Source organism: Pyxicephalus adspersus, chromosome 3 (genome assembly GCF_032062135.1).
Source record: "Pyxicephalus adspersus chromosome 3, UCB_Pads_2.0, whole genome shotgun sequence".
Classification (NCBI taxonomy): Eukaryota; Metazoa; Chordata; class Amphibia; order Anura; family Pyxicephalidae; genus Pyxicephalus; species Pyxicephalus adspersus.
This window is the reverse complement of record NC_092860.1, coordinates 95,269,574-95,283,287: the sequence shown is the minus strand read 5'-3', so window position 1 is coordinate 95,283,287 and position 13,714 is coordinate 95,269,574. Positions and strand designations below refer to the sequence as shown.

General features: G+C 37.0%; 1 protein-coding gene across 1 annotated transcript in view; it reads right to left on the bottom strand.

The window, feature by feature from the left end:
- The window catches only part of LOC140326814 (bifunctional heparan sulfate N-deacetylase/N-sulfotransferase 3-like), a 108,489-nt gene that overhangs the window by 36,328 nt on the left and 58,447 nt on the right, over nt 1–13,714 (bottom strand). The window contains exon 6 of the mRNA XM_072405766.1: nt 10,541–10,669. Within this exon, the coding sequence (XP_072261867.1) occupies nt 10,541–10,669 (129 nt within the window). The remainder of the gene's footprint in view (nt 1–10,540; nt 10,670–13,714) is intronic.

The window sequence follows — 13,714 nt, the reverse complement described above, 5'->3', positions numbered from 1 at the left end:
ACCACCAAAACGTTGTTGAAAAAATGGAAGATTGATTGAAAAGTTTAGATTTTCCAGAAAAATAGGATGGAGTGGCAAAGAGGCAATGGGCATATTTTTTCAGATAGGGTTTACTTACAGAGCTCTTTCTGATGTAAAAAGATGCTAGTTCTAGTACCAGCATACGACAATACAAATGATTATGCCAACAAAACATACTGGTAAGCTTTGTGAGTCTCTTATCTTGATCTAGACCAGTCTTTCTAGACCATTTATAACATAGGGGAACCTCTGAAATAACTTTTAGTAATGACCCCTGCTATATTTACTATATCCCCAGCTCATAGTACGTTATCTTGGTGTTTAGGGGGAAGAACGTCATCATTACAGATAGCCAAAAAGATCATTGGTATTAGTTATATTGACCTGGGAGGTACGAATCGCTCATTGCTGAAGGAACCTCTAGTGACCCCCACAGAACCCTGGTGGAAAAAGTCTTATCCAACAATTTTTATGTTTTAGTTTAATATGAGCTATTGCATAGAAATATTTCATATTTCCAACCAGCAGTGCTAGGCTACTTTGCACCTGCTTACCAAGCCGCTCTTAATGGCTTTGCTGAAAAAAAAAGGCCCATTGTGTACAGGCCTCAAAGTGGGCCTTTCACTAGGAGATGTCACAGTGTTGCAGGCAGGATGGTGGATGCTCCGTGTCACCAGCCCACTTAGCAGGGACTTGTTCGGGGATCAGAGTCTAAGGTACCAGCCTCCGGCTTCACCAATGCAACCCGTAAGTGGTGATCAACTCTAGGAGGTGGTGCCAAGGCTACACCCCCCCGTACTGTTCACTGGGTATGACAAATATGCAGTACAAGTGGCAAAGGCAAGAGATGTCAGACAAGCCAAGGACAGGGCAGGAGGCAATTGGGAATAGTCAAGTCAGATCCCATATACCAAAGCGTCAGAATCAGAATAATGAAATGTAAACTAGAACCTGGAAACAGAGCCTAGAAAAACTCCTTGTTCAAGCACCATCCTATTGCCAGTCTCTTCCTTATATAAGGGAGGTCATGGGACAAATGGAGATCATGTGACCAGCAGGTAACAGACCTCACTACAGATAGAGTGCTGAAGCAGAGGCAAATCAGGTGGTGTTCACACTTTTGCCAGCAGATGGAGTGTGTCCGCGGAATATTCTAGTCCTCTTGGCTATTGGGGCAACTCTCAGGAGGTCACATGATTCAGACCATTACCCAGTGAATGGGATTCCTGGGCAGAGACTGCAAAGGAGTGCTAACTGGGTGACACAGAAGAAGGCACAGATCCCCTGTTCCTGCAGAGATCTGTGACGGGAGAATATGTAAACTGCTATTGCTAAAATCATTGATGGAATGCTAATTGTCACTAAATCTGAGCTTTTGGTTTCAGTGATTTTATTCATACCCCTAAATCAAGCATGCAGATAACTTGTGTGAGGATTAGTTGAATACACCTGAGCTGTATACTTATTTTGGGCAGGGCAAAAGATCAGAAAATTTTAGACAGATGTGAAAAAACTACACTGTAACTTTGCACTATAAGTCTGCTTTATTCTTGTTAACTTTTTAAAAAAAAGCAAAGTGAGCTAACAAAAGAAAAATCTAAGTTATATCAATATTTGGTGCTACTACCCCTTGTCTTCACACCATTATCAGTTCTTACAAGTACACTTGCACAAAGTTAAGGTTTTTGTAGAATTAGTCAGGTGTATGATTAACCAATTATATCAAACAAGTGCCAATGATCATAACTGTCATATGTAGGTTGTAACATAGTCATTAATTAAAACAAAATAGCTGTGTAGCTGAAACAAACTCTGCTACCAAGGTAAGGTTGCAAAAGTTTCACGTCACAGATCATACACCATGACAAGTCACAAGGTGGGAACTGTAGATGTCGTGTTTGGTCAAGGAAGTTTAGTGTAGCAGATGAAAGGCACATAATGCTTGCTTCACTTCAAAAATAGAAGATCTTCAGAAGAGCCATCAGCTCAGAACTGGCAGAAACCTGTGGGGTCCAGTCACACACACACAGAAGTATTGAAATATTTGTTTGTTGCCAAAGGACTGGAAAATGGTACAATAATGAGTGTCTGTAGGTAAAGACTAGTGTTGGTTGAATATCTCACTATTCAATTCGACAGCTATTCAATCGAATAGTGACATATTGTTCGGGTGATTGAATGCCGAATTCGAACACCATTGAAGTCAATAGTGGGAGAATTCGGGTTCTTTTTAGGGATTAATAAGGGCTGCAAGAGCAATCAGATTGCTCTTGCAGCCCTTTACTAGTTGTATGTGTTCTTGGATAGAGTTTCTAATATAGAAATTTATAGAATTTCATTAACATTCATATTTTATTTTAATTTTTTTTATTTGAACTTTTGCCGTGGAATCTTGTTTTTTTCGGGTCGGGTCTATCGGAATTCGAACACCAACACTAGTAAAGACACTCAGTATAGTCATAGACATAGATGATAAACAGTAAAAGCATGGTGTAGGTTTTCTGTGAATTTGGGAATTAATTTTGAGTTGGGGATTTGGTCAGGTTTAATGGCGTCCCCAGTGCTGAGATTTACAAATAGATATTCATCCACCATGCAATACCATCAGGCTGGTGCTTAATTAGCTCCAAATTCATTGGTCAATGACCCCAAACATACAGCCAATGTCATTAAGGACTGTCTTCAGTGTAAAGAAGAACAAGGAGTTCTGGAAGTGACAGTATAGCCCGCACAGAGCTCTAAACTCAGCACCAAGTGTGTCTGGGATTAAATGCAGAAACAGAAGGATTTAAGGCAGCCTACACCCACAGAAGATCTGTGGTTCGTTCTCCAAGATTTGCCAACCTACCTGCTGAGTTCTTTTAAAAATTGTATGCAAGGCAAGGGGTAATTACCAAATATTTATTTGATTTAGATTTCTCTTCTGTACATTCGTTTAGAAGTGTTAATACTATATTTTTTAGCAGTTAGCCATGCAATTTATGAAATCATTCTTAGTTTATGACAACCCATTACAACTTTTAAATTTGCTAGCAGCAACATAGCAAACCTTAAATGTGTCAAAACCAGTTGGATGTATTATATGAGATAAGCTTTAAAAAATATTATATTTGCTTACGTGAGACCAGTTAAGTTGAGTTAAAAAAAAATAGGTGCTTACTTTAAACACAATAAAATGTGGCCTATAGCATGCAAAGTTTCATGACATTGTATTACATATTGGTGCCAGTATGTATTGCTTTTTTATTTGTTTGTTTCTTTGTACCAACTCTAATGCACCCAAGCATAGTTTTATAACCAAAGAAGCCAGATATAAAAACTACACTAACCTCTTGAGAAAAAAAGAACCAAAAATCATAAGGCTAATATGAAAAAGGAGCATTGAATAAAGAGATTATGCCAAAAAATGTTGCTGTCATTGACCAATCCCAAGTTATTGTCATGACATTCAAAGTGCCTAAAGTTGCCCACCCCTTCTAACCTTCTGTTCTAATGTATTGCCCAATGAGGCTTCCCATCAGTGTGATGAGCAAAGGAAATGTGTAGTACAGGACTTAGAAGAAACTCTGCAGAATTTTGCTTGTAAAACCAAGCCAGTATTATCCCAACGGAGGAAGGTTTTGAAGATTGCTGCGGTAATGTTCCTGCACTTTTTGCCTTACTTCCTCACAATATACTCTCTTCAAAACATAGCCATCAGGTATCCCCAGTCACTTCATCACCATTATACCTCTGTTTAATGGAAATCCCATATAACAGATTTGTTTAGCAAAACAGATTACATCAGTTTTAGTGTCCTTAATGCATTTACAATATAAACAGTTCTTGCTATATTATTTGTCTAGACCTGAAAGAGGAGTAATGGGGACATATAATGTTTGTATTGTTCTGGATACATTATTTGCCTATATTACAAATATTTAGAATGAATTGTAGTTAAAAATGTACCATGCTTTTTAGTCATTTTTGCTATTGAAATTATGAAATGTTAATCAGGATTTACCATCCAAGTCTAGATATAATTCCATAATTCCTTTTTTATAGCTTTTTTTTAAAAGAAGCAGATTTTATTTCATCCAGGCTGGTAACATCTAGAGGGTCATGTGTGATTTATTTTCTAGTAAAAATACCATTATGACCCACAACTGAGATGACGACAGCTTCCTTCATTTCTATCCTGGCCTTGGGGTTATTTTTAATTTCTTAAAGTAATGAGAATGTGATTTAAATCTTGTAAAAGCCTTGTCAGTAGTGGTATTTTTTACCTTTTTTGCAATCAACTTTATTATCTATCATCTTTAATTCTATTGAAAATTTTTAAATGTTACTTATTTAATTAGCAGTTACTATATATCTACTATAATCTTTTTCATGAAATGCACATGTCTTTGTACATATATATATTGCCTCGATTATTCAGGAGTATTATTAAACCAATTTTTGTATAATGTCCTGATAGTTTGTGACCTTTGTTCTATTAAATAGAAGTAGGCTGTAAAAATATTCTATCCTGATACCTAGGGATAAGCAGATGATCTTTGTGAAGTTAATTTCAACTCAAAAATCCTATTTCCACCAGAAAAACTTCTGTAAAAACAAAGATTATTTTCATTATTATAGAGATTTAACTCACCAAGTTTCCAAGTTAATTGCAATGCCCCTGAACATAGTATTATCACCAAATTTTCTGAAGAAGTCAAGAAGGTGGTGGATGGGTGACTTCCTAAAGTCTCAATCACACCCCAAGCAATTTTGTTCAAAATACTATGTCTTGTAGCCTTGCATTATACTTGCACAATTGGCAGGCAGTGTTAAAAAAGTGTTTTACCGGTCCTGTCAAAATCACTAGGGACATATCTAACATGCTCCCCTGACACCCTGTTTAAATTTGGTCACAATAATATGTTTACCAGCTTTGCAGTTAACTTGGCACGTTTCAGGAAACATTACATGTTTTTTTTTTCAATGTTTCAATGTTCTCAATGTTTGCAACAATTCCATGTTCTGGATGTTCATGGATGTCTCAATGTTGTCTTATTTGTCTTTAAGCAATTTTAAAAAATATTTTTTCTGTTTTAGCAAAATCTTGCAGCTCTTAATTTTGATGTATATTTTCCTGTTTTTTTGTTGAAGGAGGAAATGATACAAAAGGTTGATTTCCATATGTATATATGTTTTTTTCTTTGTATTTTTTGCTTTGATTTCCTATTGATGTTGTTGATTTTATTTTCCAGGTACATAGTGATTTTGACTGCAAGCCAAAAGTCCCTGGGGTTGAGTACATCTCAACTCAATTTTATTTGGTCAGGTTTTTTACCATCTATGTTGCTGTTCTGAAAGAGAGATGGCAAATCCAACAGGGACACAAACGCAAACTTGTTTCAAACAATGACAGCTTAGAACTATCTTCATTGCTGTTGGTCACTTCCAGCCCATACTATTATTTCTTGCCCTGATGTCTTAGGGACAGGAGGGGAGAAAAAATATTCCCAGTGGAGTCAGAAGCATAAACTGAAAATCCTATTTTCATAGGTAGGGACATTTTAATCATTTTGACTTAGTTGACCTAAATCCCCTAAACATGATATTACCACCTAAATTGGTAAGGATGTCAAAAGACCATGTCAGAATATGTCTCTGAATTACCAAAAAAAGCATATTACTTTTCTGTAAATCAAGAGTAAATTATAGTAGTAATCACCTGTTTTTAGTCGAGATGCTGACTTTTACAGTTAATAAACACCTGACCGTATTGGGCCTGGTTTATTAAAGCTCTTCAAGGCTGGTGAGGATACACTATTATCCAGGTTTACTGGATCACCCAGCTTCACTGATGATAGTGTATTCTCTCCAGCCTTGAAGAGCTTTAATAAATCAGGCCCACTTGCAGCATTTCCCTAAATTCCCACAGTTAGCCACATACTCCAAGCTGTGAAATTAACTTGCTATGAGCTTTATTTTCACAACATTTTCATAAAAACAAAAACTGAGCAGAGAGATTCCAACATAATAGTCCCCCACATAATTCCCTAACAACTGTTAAAAAAAAAGTTTGGTATAAACTTTAAATATCTATCAGTTGTCAGAAAAAGAAGTTAGTTTGGAAGATATCAAACCTAGCCTAAACTTAACATTATTGTAGAGCCTGGAGCCAACGACAAAGTAGTTGGTGGAGGGCTGGCATGACCGGGGGCTTAAGGAAGCAGAAGAAAAAGGGTCAAGTGGAGGTAGAAGGTTGGCCAGAGTTCAGGGCAAATGTGATTGTGGAAGGCAGAAGGACGGGTGGAGATAGGATGCTAAAAAATAGGGGAAGCGGAGGACTCACCATCCAGAATTACCCAACTGCCCTGGGAGGCTGCAACAGTTGAGGTTAACAGAAGCAGTTTGAGGTCCTCAAACACAGCATTATTTGGAGTATGGTTTCAGTAGTTGAACGCATCCATCCGAGGGATAGCGACTCCAAGGAGAAAATGGTCAAGGGGCTGCATGTGTAGGATATCATTCCAAGAGTCAGTGGGTTATGGATAGGAACAGTAGGGTGATTTGATGGTAGACCCCATGTTTTAATGTTGTTGGTGGTCAGGTCTTTTAGGGACCTGTAACATCGCTGCCTGAAGCTGGGTAACAGGTATTATTGGGGTTTTTTATTTGATTGCACTATTGTTGTTATGTTAATATTAATGAAAATAAAGATATTTGAATGTTAGAAATAAACTGACACTAAGGCCAATAAACCCACAGGATATATTGTGTGTTTATTGGGGATAATGGATCCTTGGAGGGGAGGTGGAAAGAATGTGGGTGGTCATGGCATTTGGGTCTGTGGACTAGGAGCAAGCAAACTCCCCGAGTCATGTGCGCACATTTAAGGAAGAAGAATGCATTAAAAGAACATGCAATCCATGCTTCTCAAAGTCTTCTTTAAATCAGATTACCCATCATTTTCCTTAATTTTTGTTATCTACAATCCTCTGCAGCCAGGCTTCATAGGGTGTCTACTGTAATATATTCTAGCATAGGGTGTGTAAATTTCTTTCTCTCTCTGGTTGTTTTACCAATGAAATTCTTCCAAATTTATTTTTAATTGTAATGGATGGTAGTTAAAAATTGATTTATTTGTTTTTAAAGAGAAAAGGCATACAACTTTTGTGGCAAGCTCAGCTACATAGTTAAATCTAAGGTGCACAGAGTAGACACTACACACCTACAACTCATACATGTAATATTTGAAGCTCTCTTGAGCAGAGCTTCTCAAACCTTTTAACCCTTGTCTTGGAATCTAATAACTTAGTTGACTATGCATAGAGCAGCCTTCTGAATGAAAATCCCTTTGCCCAAGAGTCTCTATACAACTTCTTACTTTACACTTTGTTTTTGTACTTAAAATTCAAGTTAAATTCTGCTGCTGAATGCAAATAAATCCAGTTACAATAGTTTGAAACTTGTTTGCAAAGAACTACAGCATTGATATGGTTGGCTTTTATCTAACAGTATTTTTATATCAACTTTGTGTGCAAGTTAAATGTGAATATCTACAAATCTACACATCTATAGGGAAAATATGAGCACAGAACATGATACCTAGGGTGAAAACAGTCAGCTCCTTCATAGCTTCCACCTGTCATCCTGGGCTCCTTAGAAGAACAAGAGATCACTACAGTGGGGAGACAGACAATAATATCCTAACAGATAGTTTCCTCCTTTTGCTTTTGCACCTGTGATAAAACTTGGTATCAGTTCTAAACAACAAAAAGTTTTAGTGTGCATATTTACTTTAGTTATCCAAGTGAAAACTAAATAATTGTTCATAAAGATCATTGTAAGTGACCAACTAAGAAAAAAGCCCAAATCTCACATTACTTTTCTGTAGTGGGAAGGTAAGATAGGAAGCAAAGTTCTTTATATTATGAACATGTGTGCTGTAGTGGGGAACACTTGTATTAAAGAAAATATTCACTTGTATTGGATTTCCACTTTTTTATTTTTATCTTTTTTACACATGATATGTATTTTTAATTGGGATTTATAAAAAGGTTTGGTATGTTTAAGTGCGGATAAGGGGAGCACTGCAGTATTTGATTGCTTCCTTTATTTAGGGCAATGTTTCTCAACCAGGGTTCCTCTAACATGCAAGTGGGTGGAAAAAGTTAAAACACTTAGATGGATAGTTAAAGAGTTAGGATTAGATTTACTAAAATAAAATGCCAATTTTGGGTAGACTGGCCCTTTCAGAATATGTAATTTAGTTCCAGCTGTTTTTTTATATGCATGTACATAGTAAATACTGTGAAAATAGATGCAACAGAGTATACTCACATGAAGTATGACGCCAGACCTATTTAGGTTAGTAAGTGATTTATCCACTTGTGTTTCTGAGAGGGATTTCACAAAACATGCTGATGAGGTTTGCGAATGCACAGTTTCAAAGAACAATTAAATACTGATTAAGGACCAACCCAAAAAAATGAAAACTGCCCTAAAAGTGCACTTTTCTTACAAGCTTTACTTTATCTTTTTATGATGGAATAAAATGTCAGTGTGCTTTTGGTGACCAGACTCTTCATCTTCGGCTATTTCATTGAAACATCAGACGAGCTGTTATAGTTGACACCTTTGCTTTTTCTTTCTTTTTCTTATTGTATAGTAGGAATCATTTGATCCAAATGATGAAAGAACACATTTTACATCTTTTTAAATAAAGCAAAGGACAAATGACCCTATTCAATAAAGAAGTCCAAAAGAAAAAGTGAAAAAAATAACCTTAGTAGCCAAAAAAATATTCTTCTTTTGCCAACCCACGTATTATTTTATCTACAGAGCACCTTGATGGTTTGTCTAGGCAGCAGTGTTCTCATTCCGGTATACTCTAAGGCCAGCACTCTGATCAGTTTTGTTGTTCAGCCCTGCATTTGTGTCTAAATAGAATCATATTAATGTTCAATAAATTCATGAGCACCATGGCTTATGTTGCCTTTGAAGCACTAAGAAACTTGTATTATAGATACAGTAGAGGAACTATGACCTCATAGAGAAAAGTCTATAAGGAAGAGATTTTTTTTTTCAAATACCAGTTGCTGTGCTGATTACTGCTGCATATAAAAATAAATCTATAAGCTGCAAGTTTATAGAATGCAATTAAGATATTGCACTCTGTTCCACTTTTATGTGGTAATTCTTAAATGCAGGAGCAATTAAAATTTGTTTTTTATAGGTCAGACAGCACAAGACGATCTTTTGTCAAAAGGTCAAAATTGTGGAACAAATCTTACTTTGTACATGCTGTGGCAAAGTAAAATTAAAGAAAAATCAAAATAGATATATTATGTCTGTTTTCTTCAGAAAGTTTAGAACAGTAAAGTGATCATTTTAATGCTGAGCTGTGCTCGTCTAGTCATTGGAGACCCCTCGTGCACTGAAGAACATGTGAAAAGTTTTTATTCAAGTATTACACTTCTCTATCTGGGTAATGTACATGGAGGGAGTTGTATAAAAAAAGTTGCAGCGCCAAAGGTTTTAAGATAGAATCTTTGAACAGTTAGTTTATTTGTTTGTAATCATAAAAAATGCCATGAGACGCATGAGGCTGCAAACTGTCTTTCAAGCCACAAAAGAGTTTGATGTGACTTTTGGCATTATTCTGCCAGGGACTCACCTCCAACACAAAAAACATAGGTGTTGTCTGGGCTTATTAAACATCTACTATTCATAGATTCCTTTTACTTGGTTAGAGAGGAATTAACCTCCCTAGCGGTTCATTTCTTTCCGGTTTTATATGTCTAAAAGCGGTACATTGTTTTTCATGAAAATTTATTTTACAGTATAATATAATAGTATGAGTATAATAAAGTTTGAAACACAAAATCAAGTAAAAATAATAAATTAAATTAAATAAAAAATCTATATATTTAAAAAAATTTTTTTTTAATTTTTTTATATTTAAAAAAAAAAAAAAAAAAATACAAATTATACTCCTACTAATTTATATACTGTAAAATAAATGTTCTTGAAAACAATGTACTGCTTTTACACATAAAAATCCAATGAATTGCATTTAATACAGTTATTTTATATTGAATGCAATACAAATGGATTTTGAATTTCCCGCCCCGCCGGCAACGTACACACGCACCGACGTCACCGGGAACTCCCCGGTAAATAATCGGATGCAGAAGCTGGCCGGAGGAAGAGAGAAAAAGAGGAAGATCGCGGCGATGGACGAGGTGCAATGCCGGTGGATCAGGTAAGGCTGTATTTACTACTATTTTCCATAGGTTTACCTACCCCGAGTGTGACTCGGGGTTACCGCTTTTAGCAACTTTTTTCTACCCCGAATCGCACTCGGGGTTACTGCTAGGGAGGTTGAAGTAACCACAGGTGGAAGCACTGGCAAAATATTAAAAACAGTAACAAAGACATAAAACACCAAGCAAAAGAAAAATGTTGTGTACTTTTAGCCAAATGTTGCAAAATAAAACTGTGTGCTTAACTTGAAATACAGTTAGATTTCTGAGATACTTACTGGATTGAGGATTACTGTAAAGAAAAGCTCCCCTCCTTGAATGTTTTTATCAAGTTCAATTGGACCTCCAGGATACTCCTTATAGAAAATAGTATGGGTAAATAAACCACATGTTTGCCGAGGAAGAACCTACAAAAGATCAAAATATAAAAAAAGATCAATGCCATCATTTTCTTGTTTCAGAATCCAGTATTTATATTGCTTTATTAATTGTTGCAGTAAAGACAGTTCACATTAAAGTTCACAATAAAGACAGGCCTGGAGTGAAGGGACGTCAGGAAGGTAGTGGAAGACCTACATGACTGAGGGAGACAAGGCGCAGGCAGTGATAGAGTTGTAAAAGGTGGGATTAGGTTTGGGATATATGAGGAAGGAGAAGGTGACGTAGATGTGGGGTGGTGTAAAAGGTGGAAATAGAGAAGGAGGGTTCATTCAGTCAAGGGACAGAGTGAGGAAAATGTTTTCCCACCCACTTGCCCTTTGGGGTTAAGGGTAAGTGAGTGGGCTGCGGTAAAGTCCTCAAAGAAAATTGGTTTGGGTAGTGGGTTCAGTGGGGGTGGGAGATCCACCTTTGGTGTGGAAACTCCAAACTGTTGTGTTTGAAGTATCATGGTTGGGATGGTTGTATTATGTGACTGCGATTTGTGGTGATATTGTTCCACAACTTGCAGAGCTATGGGGCTGGGAGCATGCATGTCATGGTGGCGCAGATCCCAAAAGGGGTTAGGTTGATGTTTGCGAAACTGTTATTTAACTGTGGTTGAGTTATTGTTATTATTATGTCCTATTTTGGTTTGTTATTGGGGATTTATTATTGTAATGTTATGCATATTTAAATTTTATTTATTAGTGTAAAAAAAGGCCCAAGGGCCATTTAACCAAAATCTGTCTGTCCTCATGGGTTTGTAATGCTGCTGCTGGTCAACTTCCAGGTTCCTTCAGCAATACATAATTTGCACAATACAGGAAAAACTCTATGTCTTTGAAATCTATATTCCATGTGCACCCACAGTATACACATGTACAATTCATACACAACTTTCCAAATAAAGTCTCTTTTTTCATGCTTCTTTGATTCTATGATCTCTCGGCATATAGCTGACGCTGCTTGAAAATAAAACTGAAAGTTAAGAACACAATACTTTAGAGATGCTTTTATCTTTTTGGCATCACAGCAGTTATAAAAAAGGAATAGACAACCGCTTATAAAAGCCTAGATTAGAAATAGCCTGACATCACAGGCAACAAATAGCTGATCACTTCAAATACAAACTGCTAAGCAAAGGAGAAGGAAACTAGAGAAGTACTTGTTAACCTTTCTCACTGTAGTATAGCTCCAGATGTTTTATTTTCTGGGAATGTATCAAAGGCAGCTTTTATGTTATTCTTTTTCTTTGAATTTGTATTTACTGACATTCCCAGAACTCTATTACACTTAGAATTCATATGTAGTGGAGGTGTAAAAAAATCTTAAAATGTATGTTAAAATCCAATGTGACATTTCTTTTTGTGTGCCAGTGACAGTGGTACCTCGAGTATATTTTCCATATATCCATATTTATACAATTGATACAACTTTACAATTCTACCACAAAGCACCATACAGTACCTTACAAAATTATTTAACCCTCTCACTGTTTGTTTTGTGGTGTTGCATTACAATGTGTTTGAAAATAATTCAGCCATTCTTCCAGAACTAAGGAAGGATGGAAGGGAAGAGCTGTAAGCCACACTGATGGGGCACAAGTGTGACTGATGGGAGAAGGTAAGTTTAACCTCTTGTTTTTTTTTCTTTTAACTCAAACTCGAGTCGCGCATCTTGGACTCTAGTCAGACTATTAAACGACTAGCGACTCGACTTGGGGGTTTTGTCGAGTGGCTTGCAACTCAACTTGCCTTGCACCATTGCCTTCCTCCCCATCCCCAAGAGCTGTCACAGGAGAAAGCCATGGCCTTAGAATGCAAGAAAGGTGGGGAGGAAGGCAGTGACAGTGTAACACTGCCTTCTTTGCATTATAAGTCCACGGCTTTCTCCTCTGACCACTGAAGGGGGTGGGGAGGGAGGCGGTGTTACAGAGGCTTCACTGCTTTCCTACCTGCCCCTTCAGCTGTCAGAGAAGAGAGCCTGTGCTCAAGAACAGGATCAGAGATCTTTTTTTATATGGGGACAGGTCAGGGAGGCACAGTACCATGTGTCTCAACTGTGTCTTGCAGGGGACGGGGTGACAGCACCAGAATGCCTTCACCTACAAGAAGAAGGAAGGCAGTGAGGTTTCTGTAACACCAACTTCCTCCCCACCCCCCTCAGCTATCAGAGGAGAAAGCCATGGATATAGAATGCAAGGAAGACGGTGTTACAGAAGCCTGCATTCAATTGGCTATTCACGTTCAAAATCTAACAAATATTGTTGACTGTTGTTTTGGCGTTATAACAGACTAAGTATGACTTGCAAACAACTTGATAAATGAAGTGTCTTGACTTGGGACTTGACTTGGAAGAATTCTAGGTGACTTGAGACTTGACTTGGGACTTGTTGTCAATGACTTGGGACTCGACTTGGACCAGAAGGGTGACGACTTCCAACCAACCTCTGATATCAGATACCATTCCTGCATTTCTACTATTTTGTCATTTAGTAACATACATGCCAAAGGACAAAATCACATTTAACGGAAAAGGACCAAGCAAGCGAATCGGAAATTTGTCACATATGAAAATCATGCTGGTGGCTTTGATCTGCAGAGCACCCAGGATTCCAGGAATGGGTGGCGGGACAGATACATTTAAAGTGCCTACTTTAGAAAAAAACATTAATATTTTTCCAGCAAACATCTAAAAACACAGGTAAAACAGAGAAAGTTGTTTAATCTCCAATAGGATTTTCATATCTGTTTTTTTTTTTGTCTGATATTTTGCACATTTCTATCCACCAAAAGCGCTGCTGAAACCTTCTTACACAAAACCTGTTGATTAGACTGTAAAAGAGCAGCCAAGGACTGCTGAGATCATCCAGATTAGGAGCACTTTTCTCCAGCCCACCTATTTCTTGTCAGCATATTTGCATGAAGCTTACTTAAATCACTCTTAGAATATATAAAAAGAACTTTAAATATTTTTTATAAATTTAAAGGATATCTAAGAATATATAAGGTACAGTAAATGACTTTTGCAGC